This window comes from Cornus florida, unplaced genomic scaffold, assembly GCF_030987335.1.
Source record: "Cornus florida cultivar Cherokee Brave unplaced genomic scaffold, ASM3098733v1 CherokeeBrave_3.0.0_Hap2_Chr11, whole genome shotgun sequence".
Lineage (NCBI taxonomy): Eukaryota > Viridiplantae > Streptophyta > Magnoliopsida > Cornales > Cornaceae > Cornus > Cornus florida.
The window spans coordinates 129,149,119-129,165,458 of NW_026775581.1; the positions used below are offsets into that span (position 1 = coordinate 129,149,119).

The following is a 16,340-nucleotide window of genomic DNA, read 5'->3' on the forward strand; positions in this document are numbered from 1 at the left end:
ACCCAAACCCAAACCCTTTTAATCCGTGTTGTGTTGTAATATGCCACCATAGCTTCTTTTTTTTTTTTTTTTCTTCTTCTTTTTTTTTTTTTTCAGTTAGGTTTGACAGTAGAAATGAGAATAACGTAACCTAATTTTGTTTGTTAGAAGAGAATGAGAAATCGCTAATAATGAATTTGTTTAATAATATGTAGTAGTATTGTAATTTAAAATTCTTATAACTTTAGTAATATGTTTTTGTAAATGAGTGTTTTCGTTTTTTATTTTTATTTATTTTTTATTTTAAAAACAATCAATTTGTAATTTTGTATAAATATGATGAGTCGATATGGATTGGTATACCGTAAATTGAACTATTCTAATCATTTCGTAATTCTAAAAACCAAGTTACAAAATCGAACCAAATTGCAAGGTTTGTGTTAAACTTTGTGTTTGAACCCAAATCGGGGCATATGTGGGCGAGGCAAACCATATCAGAAAAGTTTAGATTATATTGGTTTAGGAAATATATTATTTTATGGTATTCTTATAAAAATTTCACCACAGAATTTCATAATACGATGGCACAAATGGTGGTGATGATAGAGGGGAATCAACATTTTTAAAAATGGATTAAGATTTGGTGTTAGGGGCGTCTTACATTACCATTATTTTATTTTAATATAAAAAATTCTTACACTTTTCTAAATCGTATAGATTATTATTATTGTTATTTTAATCTTTTTTATGTACCCTGACTGCAAAATCAATTTTATAATGATTTTAAAAAATTAAATATAATAAAAGGATAAAATTTAAATAATATGTGTGTAAAATCAATTTTTAAATGAATTCGAAAAATTAAATATAATAACAAAAAATTAGAGTGACGAAGTCGGATACTGATATAATATGCATTAGACGGGAAAAAAAAAATTCAGGGTTAAAAAAAAAATTCAAATCTTTTTATATTTAACTACTCGTATTACTTTTTTCACTAAAGTACCATGTTAGCTTAAAAAATCAGCAAATGTTAGCTTAAAAAGAAAGCAACAGATCATATATAAATACGGTATTGGATTCTAGTAATTTTTATCTTAGGTTAAGCTAGCAGCGACTAGTAAGGCCCTTACTTAGCATATTGTTGTCGGGCAGGGACGCACTCACTTCTCCTCATCAATCTCCTTTCTTCTTAGCCCTCGCTTGAATGGCCATTGCCGCCGCAGCTTCTCCCTCATCTCTTCCACCGGCGCAATTTGTTATTCTCTCACCTCCAAACGCATCGTCACGTTCCACAGACCCAATCGTTCAGATTTCTTCCTTGTCTTCAAAAGCCTGAAACCCTAACCCTAACCCTAACCCTAACCACAACTCTAAACGTCGCGCTTATTGCAACTACTTAACGCTAATTGCTAATTGCTAATTGCTAATTGCTAATTGCCACTGCAAAACGACATTGGAAATCGACATTCATCATGAAGCAGACGCACAGCAAGGTTTGGTCAGTTTTCCCCTTTTTCTCTCTATATCTATATAGACACCTGTATATATATATACGCACACAAATCTGAATACAAACCCTACCCTAACTCTTCAATACTCTTCCTACCCCTAACCCTAACCACAACTCTAAACCCTAACCCTAACCCTAATTACAACTATAAACAACACACTAATTGCAACTCCCTAACGCTAATTACCATTGGAAACCGACATTCACAATGAAGCAGACCAGCGAGGCTGGGTCAGTTTTTCCCTTTTTCTCTATATCTATATAAACAGCTATACACACACACACATACGCAGTCCCTTCTCTCTGTATCAATTGTAAAGTCGGCACTGCGATTACTTAAGATTTTTCCGTTGATTTTTTGAATTTATCTAATTTGAATTGTTAGTGGTAATTTATCATGTTTGTATAGTTAGTTCTTCCAATGGTGTGTGTATGGGAAATTTTCAAACGAATTTGAAATTGATATTCCAATTTTTCCATTATAGGTGAATGAGATTATGAAAAAGATTTTCTCATTGACAGTTATAACAAATTTTGATTCTTTATACTGTGTTTGATATCTATTTGTTATTTTATTATTGGCAATTGTGTTTATTATCACTATACTGTAGGCAACTTGGGTTTCAGAGGGAAAACTAGTTTATATTGGATTCCAATGATTGATTTTGAGAATTTTAAATTTCATGGATTTCAGGGCTAAATTTAATCCTTGTTTGTCTATTAGTTCTCAGTTCTTCTCTTTAGTGCGGAGTAGAGCAATTTGGTAGCTTGCAAGGTCATCACCTTGAGATTACGGGTTCAAATCCTGTCTCCGCTGCGTTTTCATTTTATTTCTCCTGTCATGATGACTAATTCATTTAATATTCTTGCCTTTCAAGTGAAGAAATGTCTTCTTTCCTATTTGCCGATCATTACAGTTTTCATTTATTTATTTTATCTTGATTGTAAGAATTTGATTAAATATTTGGGTATTTGCTGCTATATCTGGCTAAGTCTTGAATGGTCCTTGATAGGTACTTCTGCAGTCTTGTTTCTTTCAGGTCTTGCCAGCTGTTGATCTTAACTTATTTAATAGTTTGAAAGGCACAGTGGGGTCGTTTCTTTATTTTTTATTTTTTTATACATGTTCCTCTCACATGGACTGTGTATTTTCCTAGTTTTACTTTCTTGTTTTTGGTTGGACGGTGTACCCTTCTTTGATGGCGTTGTACTGCTCTTGTTTCTGTTAAATTATATGCATCTGAACAAATACACACACACACACACACACACACACACACAAAATTGATGTTCTATTTTGAAATCTCTCCTCTTACACATCATTGATTTTTCCAGACTGTATTTGTCATATACATGTTCTACTTTGGAATGCATAACGAGGATTAGCCAGAGTCTTTTGTCACATTTTCTTTCTTTCCTTTCACACCTTCTGTTTTTTGTTGTGTGTTTTTTGATCTATCATCCCTGTATATCTCTATAGGCTCTTCTCTTTCTTTGCTAGGGCATGCTGTCATATGAGCTGTTAGCTTTGGTCAATATTGATGTTTGGCATATCAACAATCCATTTTTGCAAGGTATGAGGATAGAATAATACAACTTAAGAGTTTTTGATTCATGAGTTTTTTTTGCAAAATACCAATTATGAGTTTTTGATTCTCGAGTCATTATCATAATAGATGCCTGTAAGTAACTAGAAGCCCGGGAAACATAGGGAAGATTAAAAAAAAAAAGAAACTAATAATATCATTTCTTTTCTTTCTTTTCTCTCTCTCTCAGGATTCGAAGATGATAGATTATATTATATTTTTCTTTTCCCTTTGCTGCTATATATTGCACAAGAACTGTTGGATGGTCGTCATGGGTCTTTCTGCAGTCCCGTTTGTTTATGGGTTTTGCCATTGATCTGAATGTATTTAATGGTAAAAGAAGTGGGATCATTTTTTCTTTTCTGTTTTTATTTTTGGACAGTGTTAGTGCACCTGTAACTGTAGCGACTACTCACGAACCTGATAATTCTTTTTAACCTGATAATTCTTTTTAACTTTAGCAGTAGTGTTGCAGAGCTTTTGTTTCTTTTAAATCATATATAGAACATATACAAATGAAGTTCTGTTTTTTAGGCTTTTCTTTTACATCAGTGTATTTTCTAGGCTTCCACCAATTCAAAAAAAAAAAAAAAAAAAAAAAAAATTCCTACTCCTCTCTTTCCCTTTTTCTTTGTTTTATTTTTTATTTTATTTTTAATTTTTGTAGGCTATCCTCTTTCCTTTTTACACATTAGTGATGATTTTAGACTGTCACCAACTATAAAAAGAAAAAAAAAAAAAAGTTCTCTTTTTAATCTTTTCTTTCTTTTTTCAGTCTTCACTTACGGTTCTTTTTCTTAACTCAACTCTGCCTGTGTAGTGGTTAGTCACGTTAGTGCCATATCTTTACATAGTTGGATCCAAGTAGAATGGTTACGCGAGATACAATAGCTTGATGGCAATTGGCAAACCTGTCTATATGATTATGTACCATTTTCTTTCCTATTGCGCTCGTGCAACAGCTGAGAACATGTCTGTGCTGTGCGCATTGGTGAGTTGGCTGTGTGACGTGAAGAGGCATCATTTTTGCCTTGGAGAATAAAATATTGTGAGAAGCTTCTAATCCTTTTTTCTTCTTGGAGTTGCAGCCATTCTCGTTTTTTTTTTTCCTTTTCTTTCCTTGTCTATTGTTTACTTGCAGCAGGTCTCTCCTTTATGGAGTTTGCCGTCTGAATTAGCTTTTGAGATTGGCTGCAGTCCATACATGTGGATGGATTTCTGGGCAGAGCTTATACTCCTGCATGGATGTTCTATGAACAATAAAAAATTATTTCTATAGTTACTCCTACATGATTAATTATGGATAATTTATTTGTTATTTACTGTGCATTTTTCACATTGATAGATGACCCTAGACTGGAGAGGGACGGAAGTATTTTTATTGTCTGTATTACTTTTATTTCTAAAACCCAGTGTTCTTGGTGACGTTTGTTGAATGAGGTGGTATTCGATCAGCTGACAAATTCACAATACACATTTCACTTTCTTTGAGGATATAATCTTGTGAGAAGCTTCTGATCCTTTTTTTCTGTTCCGTTTTTCTTTGTGGAGTTACTGCAATTTTTGGCTTTTTTTTTTTCTTTCTTTTTTTCATTCCCTTTCTTTGTTTATTTCTTTCCATTTCTATTGTTTTCATTGTTTGCTTGCACCTGGTCTCTCCTTTATGGAGTTTGCTGTCTGCTTTTTCTTTTGAGATTGTGTGTAGTCTATTTCATGTGGATGGGTTTGCTTATGCTCCTGCATGGATGGTCTATGAACAATAATAAATTGTTTCTATAATTACTCCTACATTATTAATAATCCATAATTAATGTAGTGTTGTCTGCACAATTTTCCCCTTGATAGATTACCCTAGACCCTAGACTGGAGGAGGACAAAAGTATTTTTCTTAGGTTTTACATTTATTTGTAATCCCCAGAGTTCTTGGAGACGTTTGTTGAAAGAAGTATTCAATCGTTAGATAATTTCGCTGTACATGTTTCACTTTCTTTGATAATAAATATGAGGCGAGTCATGAGTTATCATAGATGAGCTCGAGGACAGTATTACTGTTTAGTTTAAGTATCGTTATTGCTGCATCACGTAAGTTTCTTAGTTCCTCTTAGCAGACTTACATTGCTTACGTAAGTTTCTTAGTTCCTCATAGCAGACTTACATTGCTTCTAGTTCATATGAACGCGTAAGTGTCATATTTCTTCTTAACGGATAGTACAAACTTAATAGCTCCTAAAACATTTTAACAAGGCTAACAAAGACAACAATAAAGCTACCACTCATCCCACCATTTGGGGTTTAGCTATCGAAATCTCGGAAACAAGTAACATTTGCATGAATTGAATACTTCAAGTTTACGAAACTTCTAAGGCATTGTGTAAATCCCGAATCTTGATTCCTGTATCTGAAAAATGTCTCTATTACGTGCGTGAGTAACAACATAAAGCCACTCGTAGGATCAAAGATGGAAGCATAGTACAATGTTGTGATCTCTTAAACTCTATAGAAGATTCATGAGGTCGAACGTTAGGTCAATGACTCCCAAACCGGACTTTTCATTTTGGAGTTTGAATTCACATTCATTTAAGTAAGGCTTACTTTATTGTTAATAAGATGACCGTGTCAAATACTATCTGATATATTCAAAGTAAAAGTATGTGTGGAAACTTTAGATATATCAGAATAACACCATGTATGCAACTCCAATGCAACACAATGTACCCATGTATGTACTCGACACCAACGTAGCACATACCCACAATATCAAATCATAGAAATCAATTAACATCTTTCGGCTTTTAATCCCACTCTCCTCGATGATCTGTACAATTGCTCTCTAGTACAACCCTTAATTTTATATGTGGCCACATGGTTGTATATGGAAATATTATACTCCAGAGATTTTCCCAATTAAGAGCAAAAATATACTTTGTGCCCCAAGGGTCTGGAGTTTGTGCCCTAAGGGTCTGGAGGAGGAGGAGGAGGAGGAGGTGTTGGCAGTTTTCTAAGTTCTGTTTGCTGTTTTATAGTTGGACTCCATTCTCAACTCTCTTATTCTCTCCTTTTCTCACTCTAGTAATCCCCCACAAATTTATAATTTATTATATTCTTTTTCTGACGTGTTTCTAGCCTTTTGTGTGAATTGTCTGCTATTCTGAAAAGCAATTGATGTTTGGAAGAAAGCCTCGACTTTTTCAGTTTATTTCTCTCTATGTGGAAGACTATTTAGGCTTCGCTTTTGTAAGTTCTGATCATTTTGGTGGTTGTTGCATAGCCTACAATTTTTTTTTTTTTCATTTATTATATATATACCGTATCTTATTTAAACATGGGTTTAACTTGTTATCCAAAGTTCACAAAGGCATAAATTAGATCATCAATAAAAATATTAAAAAGCAATACTATCAGAGAATTCACATAGAAGGTAGAAACCCATAAATATATATATATATTTCAGAGAATTCACATAGAAGGTAGAAACCCATATACATATATATATTTATGGGTTTCTACCTTCTATGTGAATTCTCTGATAGTATTGCTTTTTAATATTTTTATTGATGATCTAATTTATGCCTTTGTGAACTTTGGATAACAAGTTAAACCCATGTTTAAATAAGATACCGTTTTGATTTCTCGGCCCTAGCTACAATATATATATATATATTTATGGGTTTCTACCTTCTATGTGAATTCTCTGATAGTATTGCTTTTTAATATTTTTATTGATGATCTAATTTATGCCTTTGTGAACTTTGGATAACAAGTTAAACCCATGTTTAAATAAGATACGGTTTTGCTTTCTCGGCCCTAGCTACAACCCAAGTAGATGGTTGAAAATAATTTACAAAAAATTGAGATCAACTTCCATCTTGAAATGATCATTTTACCCTCTTATATTGGATACACGCACATATACATCTTTCATTACGTGCGCACACATGAAATGCACAAATGAGAGCCTTGAGAGGATGTGAACTCTGAATCTCCTGAGGAGGTATTATCTAATATTATTGCTTTTTAATATTTTTATTGATGATTTAATTGATGCTTTTGTGAACTTGGAATGAACAGGTATACCCATGTTTAAATAAAATTGGTTTTTCTTTTTAGGGGTTTGGATTGGACCAGTTTGAAAATATTTTGGAAACCAAATCGTTCTTAATGGTTCTATAAAAATTAGAACCGAACCGAACTATGAAATCAATAGAACCGTGAGAAAATGATTTGGTTCTAGGATAGTTGGATAATTTACAAATTAGAGTTTAAAGGCATTTTAAACTAGGACTGCAACTCGGGCGGGTTGGGTGGGCTTAGCACTCATCTCGGGCTAGGCCCATATAGAAAATTTTCAGCCCAAGCCCACCTTAAAAGAATTTGTGTGTCAAAAATAAATCAATTAATGCTACACCCATGACTTGAACTTGAAATCTTAAGTATAAATCTCAAACACACTATCAACTTAGCTACCACACTCTTATGCCTTAAGTATAATTATAAATATATATATAATATTTTTGGGCTCAGGTTGGGCTTCGGACTTTATCCAAATCAACGCAAGCCCAATCTGGATTGAATTCTGGCTCAAAATATATAGTCTAGCCCCAAACCGAAATTAGAAAAAACATTGTCCAAACTCACAAAATTTCAGGCTGGGCTCGCCCGAGTTGCCGCTCTATTTTAAACATGAAAGATTCTTCAACAGTAATTCTTGTGTAATTGTTACCTATTTTAATCTAAATGAAAATTAAAATTTTAAAATAAATTATTTAACTCATCTGACGTGTAGTTTCCCAGTTTATAGATCCACTTGAGACCCGAATAAAAGCCCAAAGCCAACTCAATTAGGCCCAAGAGCCGACTCGATATTGGTCAAGGTTGTTGGTTATTAAGCAATATATTGGCCCATTGGGTGTCTCGAGCATGTGGGTGATGTGATGTATGGCAAGAGAAGTTGGTTCTAGATTTGTGTTAAATGCATTAGATTAGTACAAATTTTCCTATTATCTTTTAGAATGTATAGAACCTTTTATATATATATATATATATTGGGGAAATTTTGGAGATTTTTTTTTTTTTGGAGAACTAACGTAAGCCATTTATGTGTCCATCACTCCATCCTCCATTAATTAGGTAAAGTGGTTAAAAATGGTCGGACTAGAAATTTTTTTTAGAGATGCTAATGAAGAATAAAAAATATATAAAAAAAGATTTTTTTATAAAATAAAGTAATAAATATAACAGTAATTTTTTTGGCTTATCCACGGTCAAGCACGTCCAACTTGTTTCACATAGATCCTTTGACCATTTAGTCATGTCTGTACTTCTTAGATTATTATAAATGTGGGACAATATAGAGTGAAAAAACAAGAGAAAATGGTGGACTACTGTACGTGGAGTATTTTAAAAAATGTAAAGGAGAGATGGGAAAGATTTACAATATCTCCATCAAGATTGGAACACTCAAATCTCTTTATTTGAGAAGAAAAACTTATACCATCTGAAATAGTGTCAGTTAATTTCAATCAACCAATTAGGCGGTTTTTTTTCGATTGATACATAAAGAGTGTGTATTTGTTACCCCCACGTTTATTAGATGAGGTGCAGAGTGGATTATTTATTAGTTGAAGATTGTTTTAATACAGATGAGATCGAGATCCTTAATAATTGCAACACTGATAAAACTTATCTTTGATGCAATATGGAGTGATTAGGAGTGTACAGTGGGAAACTTATACAATCACTATATACAACACAATTTAATCGGATAAAACTTAACGGTAAGAGAATATATATAGATAGAATTCTATATATATTAAAGGAATATATATTTAAAGTTACTTGAAGTTGGCCAAACAATAGACCTCGTCATAAATAATTTAGGAAAATTAGGAGTATAGGTAAGTGGTAATAACTAAAAGGAGAATTTGTAGTAGAGAACACTATTAATTCGGATAGACTTAATCTACTAGAGTCCTCCCAACAGTAAAAAGCGCGAATTACATCGCTATATATATATGTACACAGAGACAGATAGGCCAAACATCATCTTCAACCCACATAGTTTTTGTTCCTCTCGTGAAGAACAACCATGGAGAAACAAATTACTATTATGTTACTATTATTAATAACTGTGAATGTGTTTTGTGTTTGGTCTGCCAAAGGTAAGGCAAACATGTCAGCAGTGGGAGACCCTGGAATGAAGAGAGATGGACTGAGAGTGGCCTTTGAAGCTTGGAACTTCTGCAATGAAGTTGGCAAAGAAGCCCCTTGGATGGGCAGCCCAAGAGCTGCCGATTGTTTTGATCTCTCTTTCTTAAGTAAGTTCAAATATAATTTGTTTTTGATCTTCTATTTTTTTACCCGCCAAAAACAAAAAACAAAAACAACCAAACACGTCCTTAACTAATGAATTACAAATTTCTAACTCTATTATTTATGTTATAATGGGCAGAGGGATTTCTGATTCACAAAGTGCTAGAGTATCACAACAGACTTGGAGTTGGGAAGCCATTTCCTGGTGTGAGTTTACAAGCTCTGGGCAATCCAGACCTTTACGCGGCCGAGAAGGAGCGCCATCTAGGTTCTTTATGTGAAGTTGCAGACACACCGGAACCATGGCATTTCTGGATGGTGATGCTTAAAAACGGCAACTACGACTCCTTGTCTAGTTTATGTCCAGAGAATGGTAAAAAATCGGCCCCTTTTAAGCGCGGAAGATTTCCTTGCTCCGGAGAAGGGTGCATGAATCAACCCCTCTTGTACCATGAACAGACAGCCTTATCAAGGGATGGTACAATGAGAGGAGGTTTCATTGGTACCTACGATCTGGACTTCGATATTCGTCGTGGCATCGACAACATATCTTATTATGAGGTTCAGTGGGAGAAGAAAGTTGGTGTTGGGAGTTGGGTTTTCCACCACAAACTCAAGACCTCAAAATCCTATCCATGGCTCATGTTGTACCTCAGAGCTGATGCCACCAAAGGCTTCTCCGGAGGCTACCACTATGACACTAGAGGAATGCTCAAAACAGTAAGTGCATGCCATACCATTAATTTATGAATAATGATGTGGAATCCGGCCACATGCATCTAACTGGCTGATTTTGTTATTAATATTTATGATATCATAATCACATCAGTCATGTCGGACTTTCTATTATTATAGTTCTGTTCAACTGTATTTCCAATTTTCATTCCCAATATCCGAAGGGAATTAGGGTGCACAATTGGGGTGTCTAAATAATAAAGTTATCTAAGTGATCGAGTATTTTCATTCCTTTGTATCTCTTTTTTTTGGATTACAGATAGATGTTATATATATAATACTAGGACCAGGTTAGAACTTTGCGCACATATAGAGGTTAGATTTCAAAGTGCAACCGTAACAACTAACTAATCTTTTATTTTCTTTTTTTAATTAGCTTCCAGAGTCACCTAATTTTAAGGTGAGACTCACTTTGGATGTGAAGCAAGGGGGAGGATCTAAGAGCCAATTCTACCTCATAGATATGGGGAGCTGCTGGAAGAATAATGGTGCTCCCTGCGATGGCGACGTGACTACCGACGTGACCAGATACAGCGAGATGATCATCAACCCTGAAACTCCGGCAACGTGCAGCGCCACGGCATTGGGGAAATGCCCACCGTTCCATATCACACCAAACAACACCAAAATCCATAGGAATGATACAGCCAACTTCCCTTACTCGGCCTATCACTATTACTGTGCTCCTGGAAATGCAAATGCAGACTACTTGGAAAGCCCTTACGAAATTTGTGATCCTTACAGCAATCCTCAGGCACAACAGATTGTTCAGTTGCTGCCTCACCCGATATGGGCAGACTATGGCTATCCAACTAAACTAGGAGATGGTTGGATTGGGGATGCAAGAACTTGGGAGCTTGATGTTGGTGGTCTTTCAAGCAGACTCTACTTCTATCAGGTCTGCTAGCTGCCTCCTTAATTCATTCATTATTTTAATTTACAGAATTGATTATATGTGTGTGCTTATGTGTGTGTGTTTGTGTGTGTGCAGGATCCAGGTACCCCTCCAGCTAGAAGAATATGGACATCTCTGGATACGGGAACTGAAATTTATATTACTGATAAGCATGAAATGGCAGAATGGACTCTGAGTGACTTTGATGTTATTCTCACTACTCCAACTACATTATAAGCAGTAGCAATTCGTTTTAATTTTTCAATGGAGCTCGTGTAGGTTAATTTCATTTTTTTTGAGCATGGTCATGCAGTTATGGTGAAACTTGACAGCTTATTTTAGCAAGGCTGAAACACAAGCCCATTTTAGTTCCTCTTAATCTTTTTTTTATTTTTTATTTTTTTGGTTTTTATGATGCCTTAAATGTTTTAATTTATTCCTGATTTGTTTAAACGGTTAAATAAATTTGAAAAGACATCTTTACCCTCATTTTAATGTTTTCATTCATATAATTAAAAGGTATATTTGAAGACAAACCAGTCTCATTATCCAAAATTAAGTTAATCCAGCTGTCATAAAATTCCACCTCATGTATCAATTACAGTTTCCAGGCACCAAGGATATTCAAAAACCAAAGAAATGATAAGAAGAAATTTTAAAAAATGAAACATTTTAACGAACATGTATAGTTAAAAGGGATGATATTAACTAGGAAAAAAACAAGGGATGATATTCAGATAGTAATAATCGGAATGTATAGCATTAAGGAAAAAATTAACAACATTGTACAGCATCTAAGCACAACAAGACACACTGCAAAGAAAGTATGCAAAACATTTATGCATTTTCTTAAAATCCCCCAGAAAAAAAAAGAAAATTGTGAATTTTTTCATGTCCTTACCGTTTAACAAGCCACGTAATTCTTTTCACAGAATCTAATTGCTTACAGAAAACTCTCTCCAACATGAATGAAACGTATATCATGCCTAAAGATAATTTAATAATTAAAAAAAAAAAGATTGTAAAAAAGTTAATATTGGCAAGAGACGAAATTTCTATCATAGCACAGAAAAATCCACCAGATGTAGATCATAAAAAAAATCAATGTAACAAACCCTACTCTATCAAACAACAAAGACTGACAAATTTTTTTCACAATTTTACCTTTTGATTGCAAGACATCAACTCTTTTATCCAACTCCTTGTGGTCGGCTTTATGAATATTATTTTTTTATTCTGCTCAATTTCAAAACCATAACCTTAGTCTTGTATACCTCAATTAAATGGTAAGATCATACTAACAAGAAAAATTGAAGTAGACAATTGTAACGACCCTCACCCTGGCCAGACATAATATTGTCCGTTTTTGGCTCACCCAGACCAGAGACTTCCCAGGGGGTCATCCATCCTGGTACTACTCCAAGTTAAGCACGCTTAACTACATATAGCACTTGCCCCATCCACACCCAGACGATATAGGATTGTGCACCTGTAGCTCGCCCAGTATGGTAGCCTACTGGTGCCTCCTGCACACGTTCACACACACCCGCCCACAAGGTCGCCACAATCACCCCCTTTAGGGCCCAACGTACTCGTTGGCCACACTTCCGGCTGGGTCAGGCTCTGATACCATTTGTCACGACCCTCACCCTGGCCCAACGTACTCGTTGGCCACACTTCCGGCTGGGTCAGGCTCTGATACCATTTGTCACGACCCTCACCCTGGCCAGACACAATATTGTCCGCTTTTGGCTCACCCAAACCAGAGACTTCCCAGGCCAGACACAATATTGTCCGCTTTTGGCTTACCCAGACCAGAGACTTCCCAGGGGATCACCCATCCTGATACTACTCCAAGTTAAGCACGCTTCACTACAGAGTTCTGATGGGTTCACGGTCATCACGGCTTTAAAACGCGTTGTGTCATAAAAGGGTGTTGAATCTACATATAGCATTTGCCCCATCCACACCCAGATAATGTGGGATTGTGCACCTGTAGCTCGCCCAGTGTGGTAGCCTACTGGTACCCCTTGCACACGCTCACATACACCCGCCCACAAAGTCGCCACAACAATATTCAAATATTCATAGATCTTTAACAAAACAACAGACCCTTGGACAGGCAAGAATAATGGTCTCACCGTCCAGAACAAAGAATAAGCATATGGGTCTCCATGCATGGAGCATATTTACAAACAATTATGTGAAATTATCACAAAATTAAAATATATTGAACTTGATGTAGGACACTTTAAGTATTTAGTAATTTTTTAGCTTAGATTTCTTATTTATTTTATTTTTATATTCTTTATAAGAAGATTAGTTTTAATTAGTTTCTTTTAGGAATTTAAATTTTTTTTTTTTGCTATTAGGTTAATTTCTTTATGGTTAATCATCCTAGTACTATGATTCCTTTAATCATCAATATGCGTGCTACAAGTGCAGAATTAAATTTTTATTCATTCAATTATTTAATAAAATATCAAATTTATCATAATTTATTTCTTATTTTGTAGATTCAATATACCTTACTTTGTGGATTTAAAGTAACTCGTGAATAAATTTATCGCTTCCGCTTACATCACAATTTTCCATTTCACAAAAATGTAAAACTAGAAATATATGTATATATAAAGAACAATTTTTTATTTTTTAAAAAAAAGAAGAAAAAAACCAACAAAGCAATCTTAAAACAACGTAAAAATTTTTGGCAAACAAATTAAGAGAAATATTACAAAAGACTTTTAACATTTGAGATGGAAAAGAAATGATAAATGTCTAGAACTATCTTGATCATAAAAAAGAGAGGACCATAGAAAACAAAAAATAGTGTTATTACTTATGATTAAATGTTCAGAACTCCAATCAAGAACTCCAATCAACACAGTATTTAAGATGGACAATATATGGGTTGGGGCTTGAGCCTCTCAGCTGAGTGTAGGTTAAGATTTTTTAGTCCGTTGCATAAATATGAAGTTACCTGGTAAGGGCGCCGGTAATACAAATTCTCCCATCTAGGTCTGTCAATGGATCGAATTCGAATTGGATCGATTAAATCTATATTTAATTTGTTAAGCAAACGAATTATTGAATTCGGATCCCTAACGAGTTCTCGGACTGAATGTCCCAATCTATATTCTATTTAGCTCGGATTCGGATCGAAACGGATTCAAATTTGGATTAAAATCATATCTACTAACATATATAATTATAAAGTTAGATGAAGTGGAGAATTACTAATATTCAGAATGATACATAATATCACTATGCAACTAAATGAATATAATAATAAATAATTAATATATATAAATTTAGTAATATATAACTAATATATATAGGAAAATGCTAATTTTGACGACTATTGTTCAGAAAAACAGACCAAACAGGTGTCAGGCGTTGATTAGTCGTCGTGTTTTTACCCTTCTCTTCAATATCTGTATTCTCTGAGTTCTCTCTCATCTTCTTCGCCCTCTCCATCGTTGCCGATGTCTCCTTCATGGTGGTACGTAGAGGCTCCACCTTCTCGCTTTTGAATTTTGCCGACGTGGTGGCGATCGGAAGCGAGCGCCGGAGTGGTTGTTCAATATCCTCGATGAGTGAAATTCTGTTGGCCTTGCTTTGAGAAACTGTTCTGCAATTCCCATGGTTTTTTAAATCGCAGCTTTTGAATTTTTTTTTTTTTTTTTTTTTTTCCGGTAAATTCCTTTGTTTAAAAAACAGGATAAAATTTACCCTTATTTCAATATCATACATCTCTGTTTTTCCCCAAATTTTTGTTTATAAATGAAAGATATCTGAATTAGACTGAAAATCCAAATGCTAATCTAGCCAAAATTATGGAATTTTAATTTCATTTACTGCAATTCCAAGAACCCATGGGACACCGACCATGGTCTTATATATATATATATACACACACACATATATAAATATGTACAAAATCCAAAGAAAAGGGAAAATGGGAACCATTTACAAATCTCGGAATACCAATCGCTGTTCACTCAACCCAATCGCCGATGCAGAGTTGTTCGCCATTGCAATCGGTCCACATCTCCGTCTTTGTTTCCGTCTTTCACCGCTGCTTCACCACCGAACATCATCCACCTCCGGACCAGTCGCCGCAGTTCCTGGTTCTTTGCCCGCTGATCATCCTTGCTTCCTCGCTAATTGCGCCGCCGGCGTATCCCAAGCTCCACCGTTTATGGAGCTTCTCAGTTGGGTTCGTCTGAACTTGAGAGCGTCTCTCTCTTCTTTTTTGATTCATTGTTGGTGGGTTTGATTCATTGTTGGTGGGTTCTTTTTTGATTCATTAGTGATATTTCCTATTAATTTCAGTTTGATTTTATGCATTAGAAAAGAAAAAAAAATCAAGTAGCAACTCTTGGGATGTTGTAACAAGTTCATGAACTCTATGGCAATCGAACCACATTCTCTGGAATGGGAGAGAGAGAGGATGCATGATTGCTTCGGTGGAGAGAGAATTTTTTGTTTTTTTACAATTCTTGTGAACAGTTGGCTCATTCAGTAACAACCACGTAGGAGTCGTATTTTATAGGTTTTTATGTAGCCTGGAGAAATAGCAATCCTCATATGTATATAACATTATTAATGAGAACATCATATTAAGAGATTTATTAGTATGAGAATACCATATTATTATATATATTATATTATGATTTTTTTTTTTTTTTAAATTTTGGATTACCTCTAATACAATTTTAACAGGGGTATTGATATAAATATGTAAAATTATTGATAAATAATTATTTATATATATAATTTTAATCAGATCGAATCGAATTTTTATCAGATGAGATCAGCATAATCCATATTCGATTTGTTAAGCTAACGGATTATCGGATTCGGATCGTAATCGGGTTATCGGTTTTTTTATTCAATCCATATCCGACTAATCGGATTGGGACACTCTCGCGCCGCTTGTTTGGACATAAAATATATTTTTTTGAATTTTTTATTATTTTTTGGTAAAATATTATTTTATTTTTACTTTTTCGGTATTTGTCAAAAGTCTACAATGAGATTGAGGTCTTGTCCATCAAGCGGGACACGTAAAATAACTTGCCGAAAATTGGTGGATAAATTATTTTTGTTAAATTTTAATATTTTTTTACTTACTAACTATTTTACGACAACTAAACACCAAAAAATAAAAAAATATTTTACATCCAAACAAATGGAGCCTTAAAATGAAAGAAAAAAAAAAAGAAAAGAAAAGAAAAGAAAAAGTATTAAAACCCTGATAGAGACATGAATAGTAACCTAAAAACCGATGGTTTTAAATTTCGCAGTGTGAGTTTATTGC

At 34.4% G+C, this 16,340-nt stretch overlaps 1 protein-coding gene and 1 long non-coding RNA gene across 3 annotated transcripts; both read left to right on the top strand.

The window, feature by feature from the left end:
• The first annotated feature begins 860 nt into the window (after positions 1-860).
• Positions 861-4,186, top strand: LOC132285366 (uncharacterized). Its single transcript, XR_009472521.1, has 2 exons — positions 861-3,066; positions 3,269-4,186. It is a non-coding gene; the product is annotated as an uncharacterized LOC132285366 (long non-coding RNA).
• A 4,812-nt stretch (positions 4,187-8,998) lies between these two features.
• LOC132285505 (uncharacterized) lies at positions 8,999-11,620 on the top strand. Of its 2 annotated transcripts, none has more exons than XM_059787697.1 (4): positions 8,999-9,469; positions 9,529-10,107; positions 10,499-11,020; positions 11,114-11,620. In XM_059787697.1, exons 1-4 carry the CDS (start codon positions 9,164-9,166, stop codon positions 11,252-11,254), a joined length of 1,548 nt encoding a protein of 515 aa, XP_059643680.1. In that variant the 5' UTR covers positions 8,999-9,163; the 3' UTR covers positions 11,255-11,620. The 2 variants fall into 2 exon arrangements, with proteins under 2 accessions (XP_059643680.1, XP_059643681.1); XM_059787698.1 differs by having other exon boundaries at positions 8,999-9,392; positions 9,527-10,111; positions 10,506-11,020.
• Positions 11,621-16,340: the final 4,720 nt, after the last annotated feature.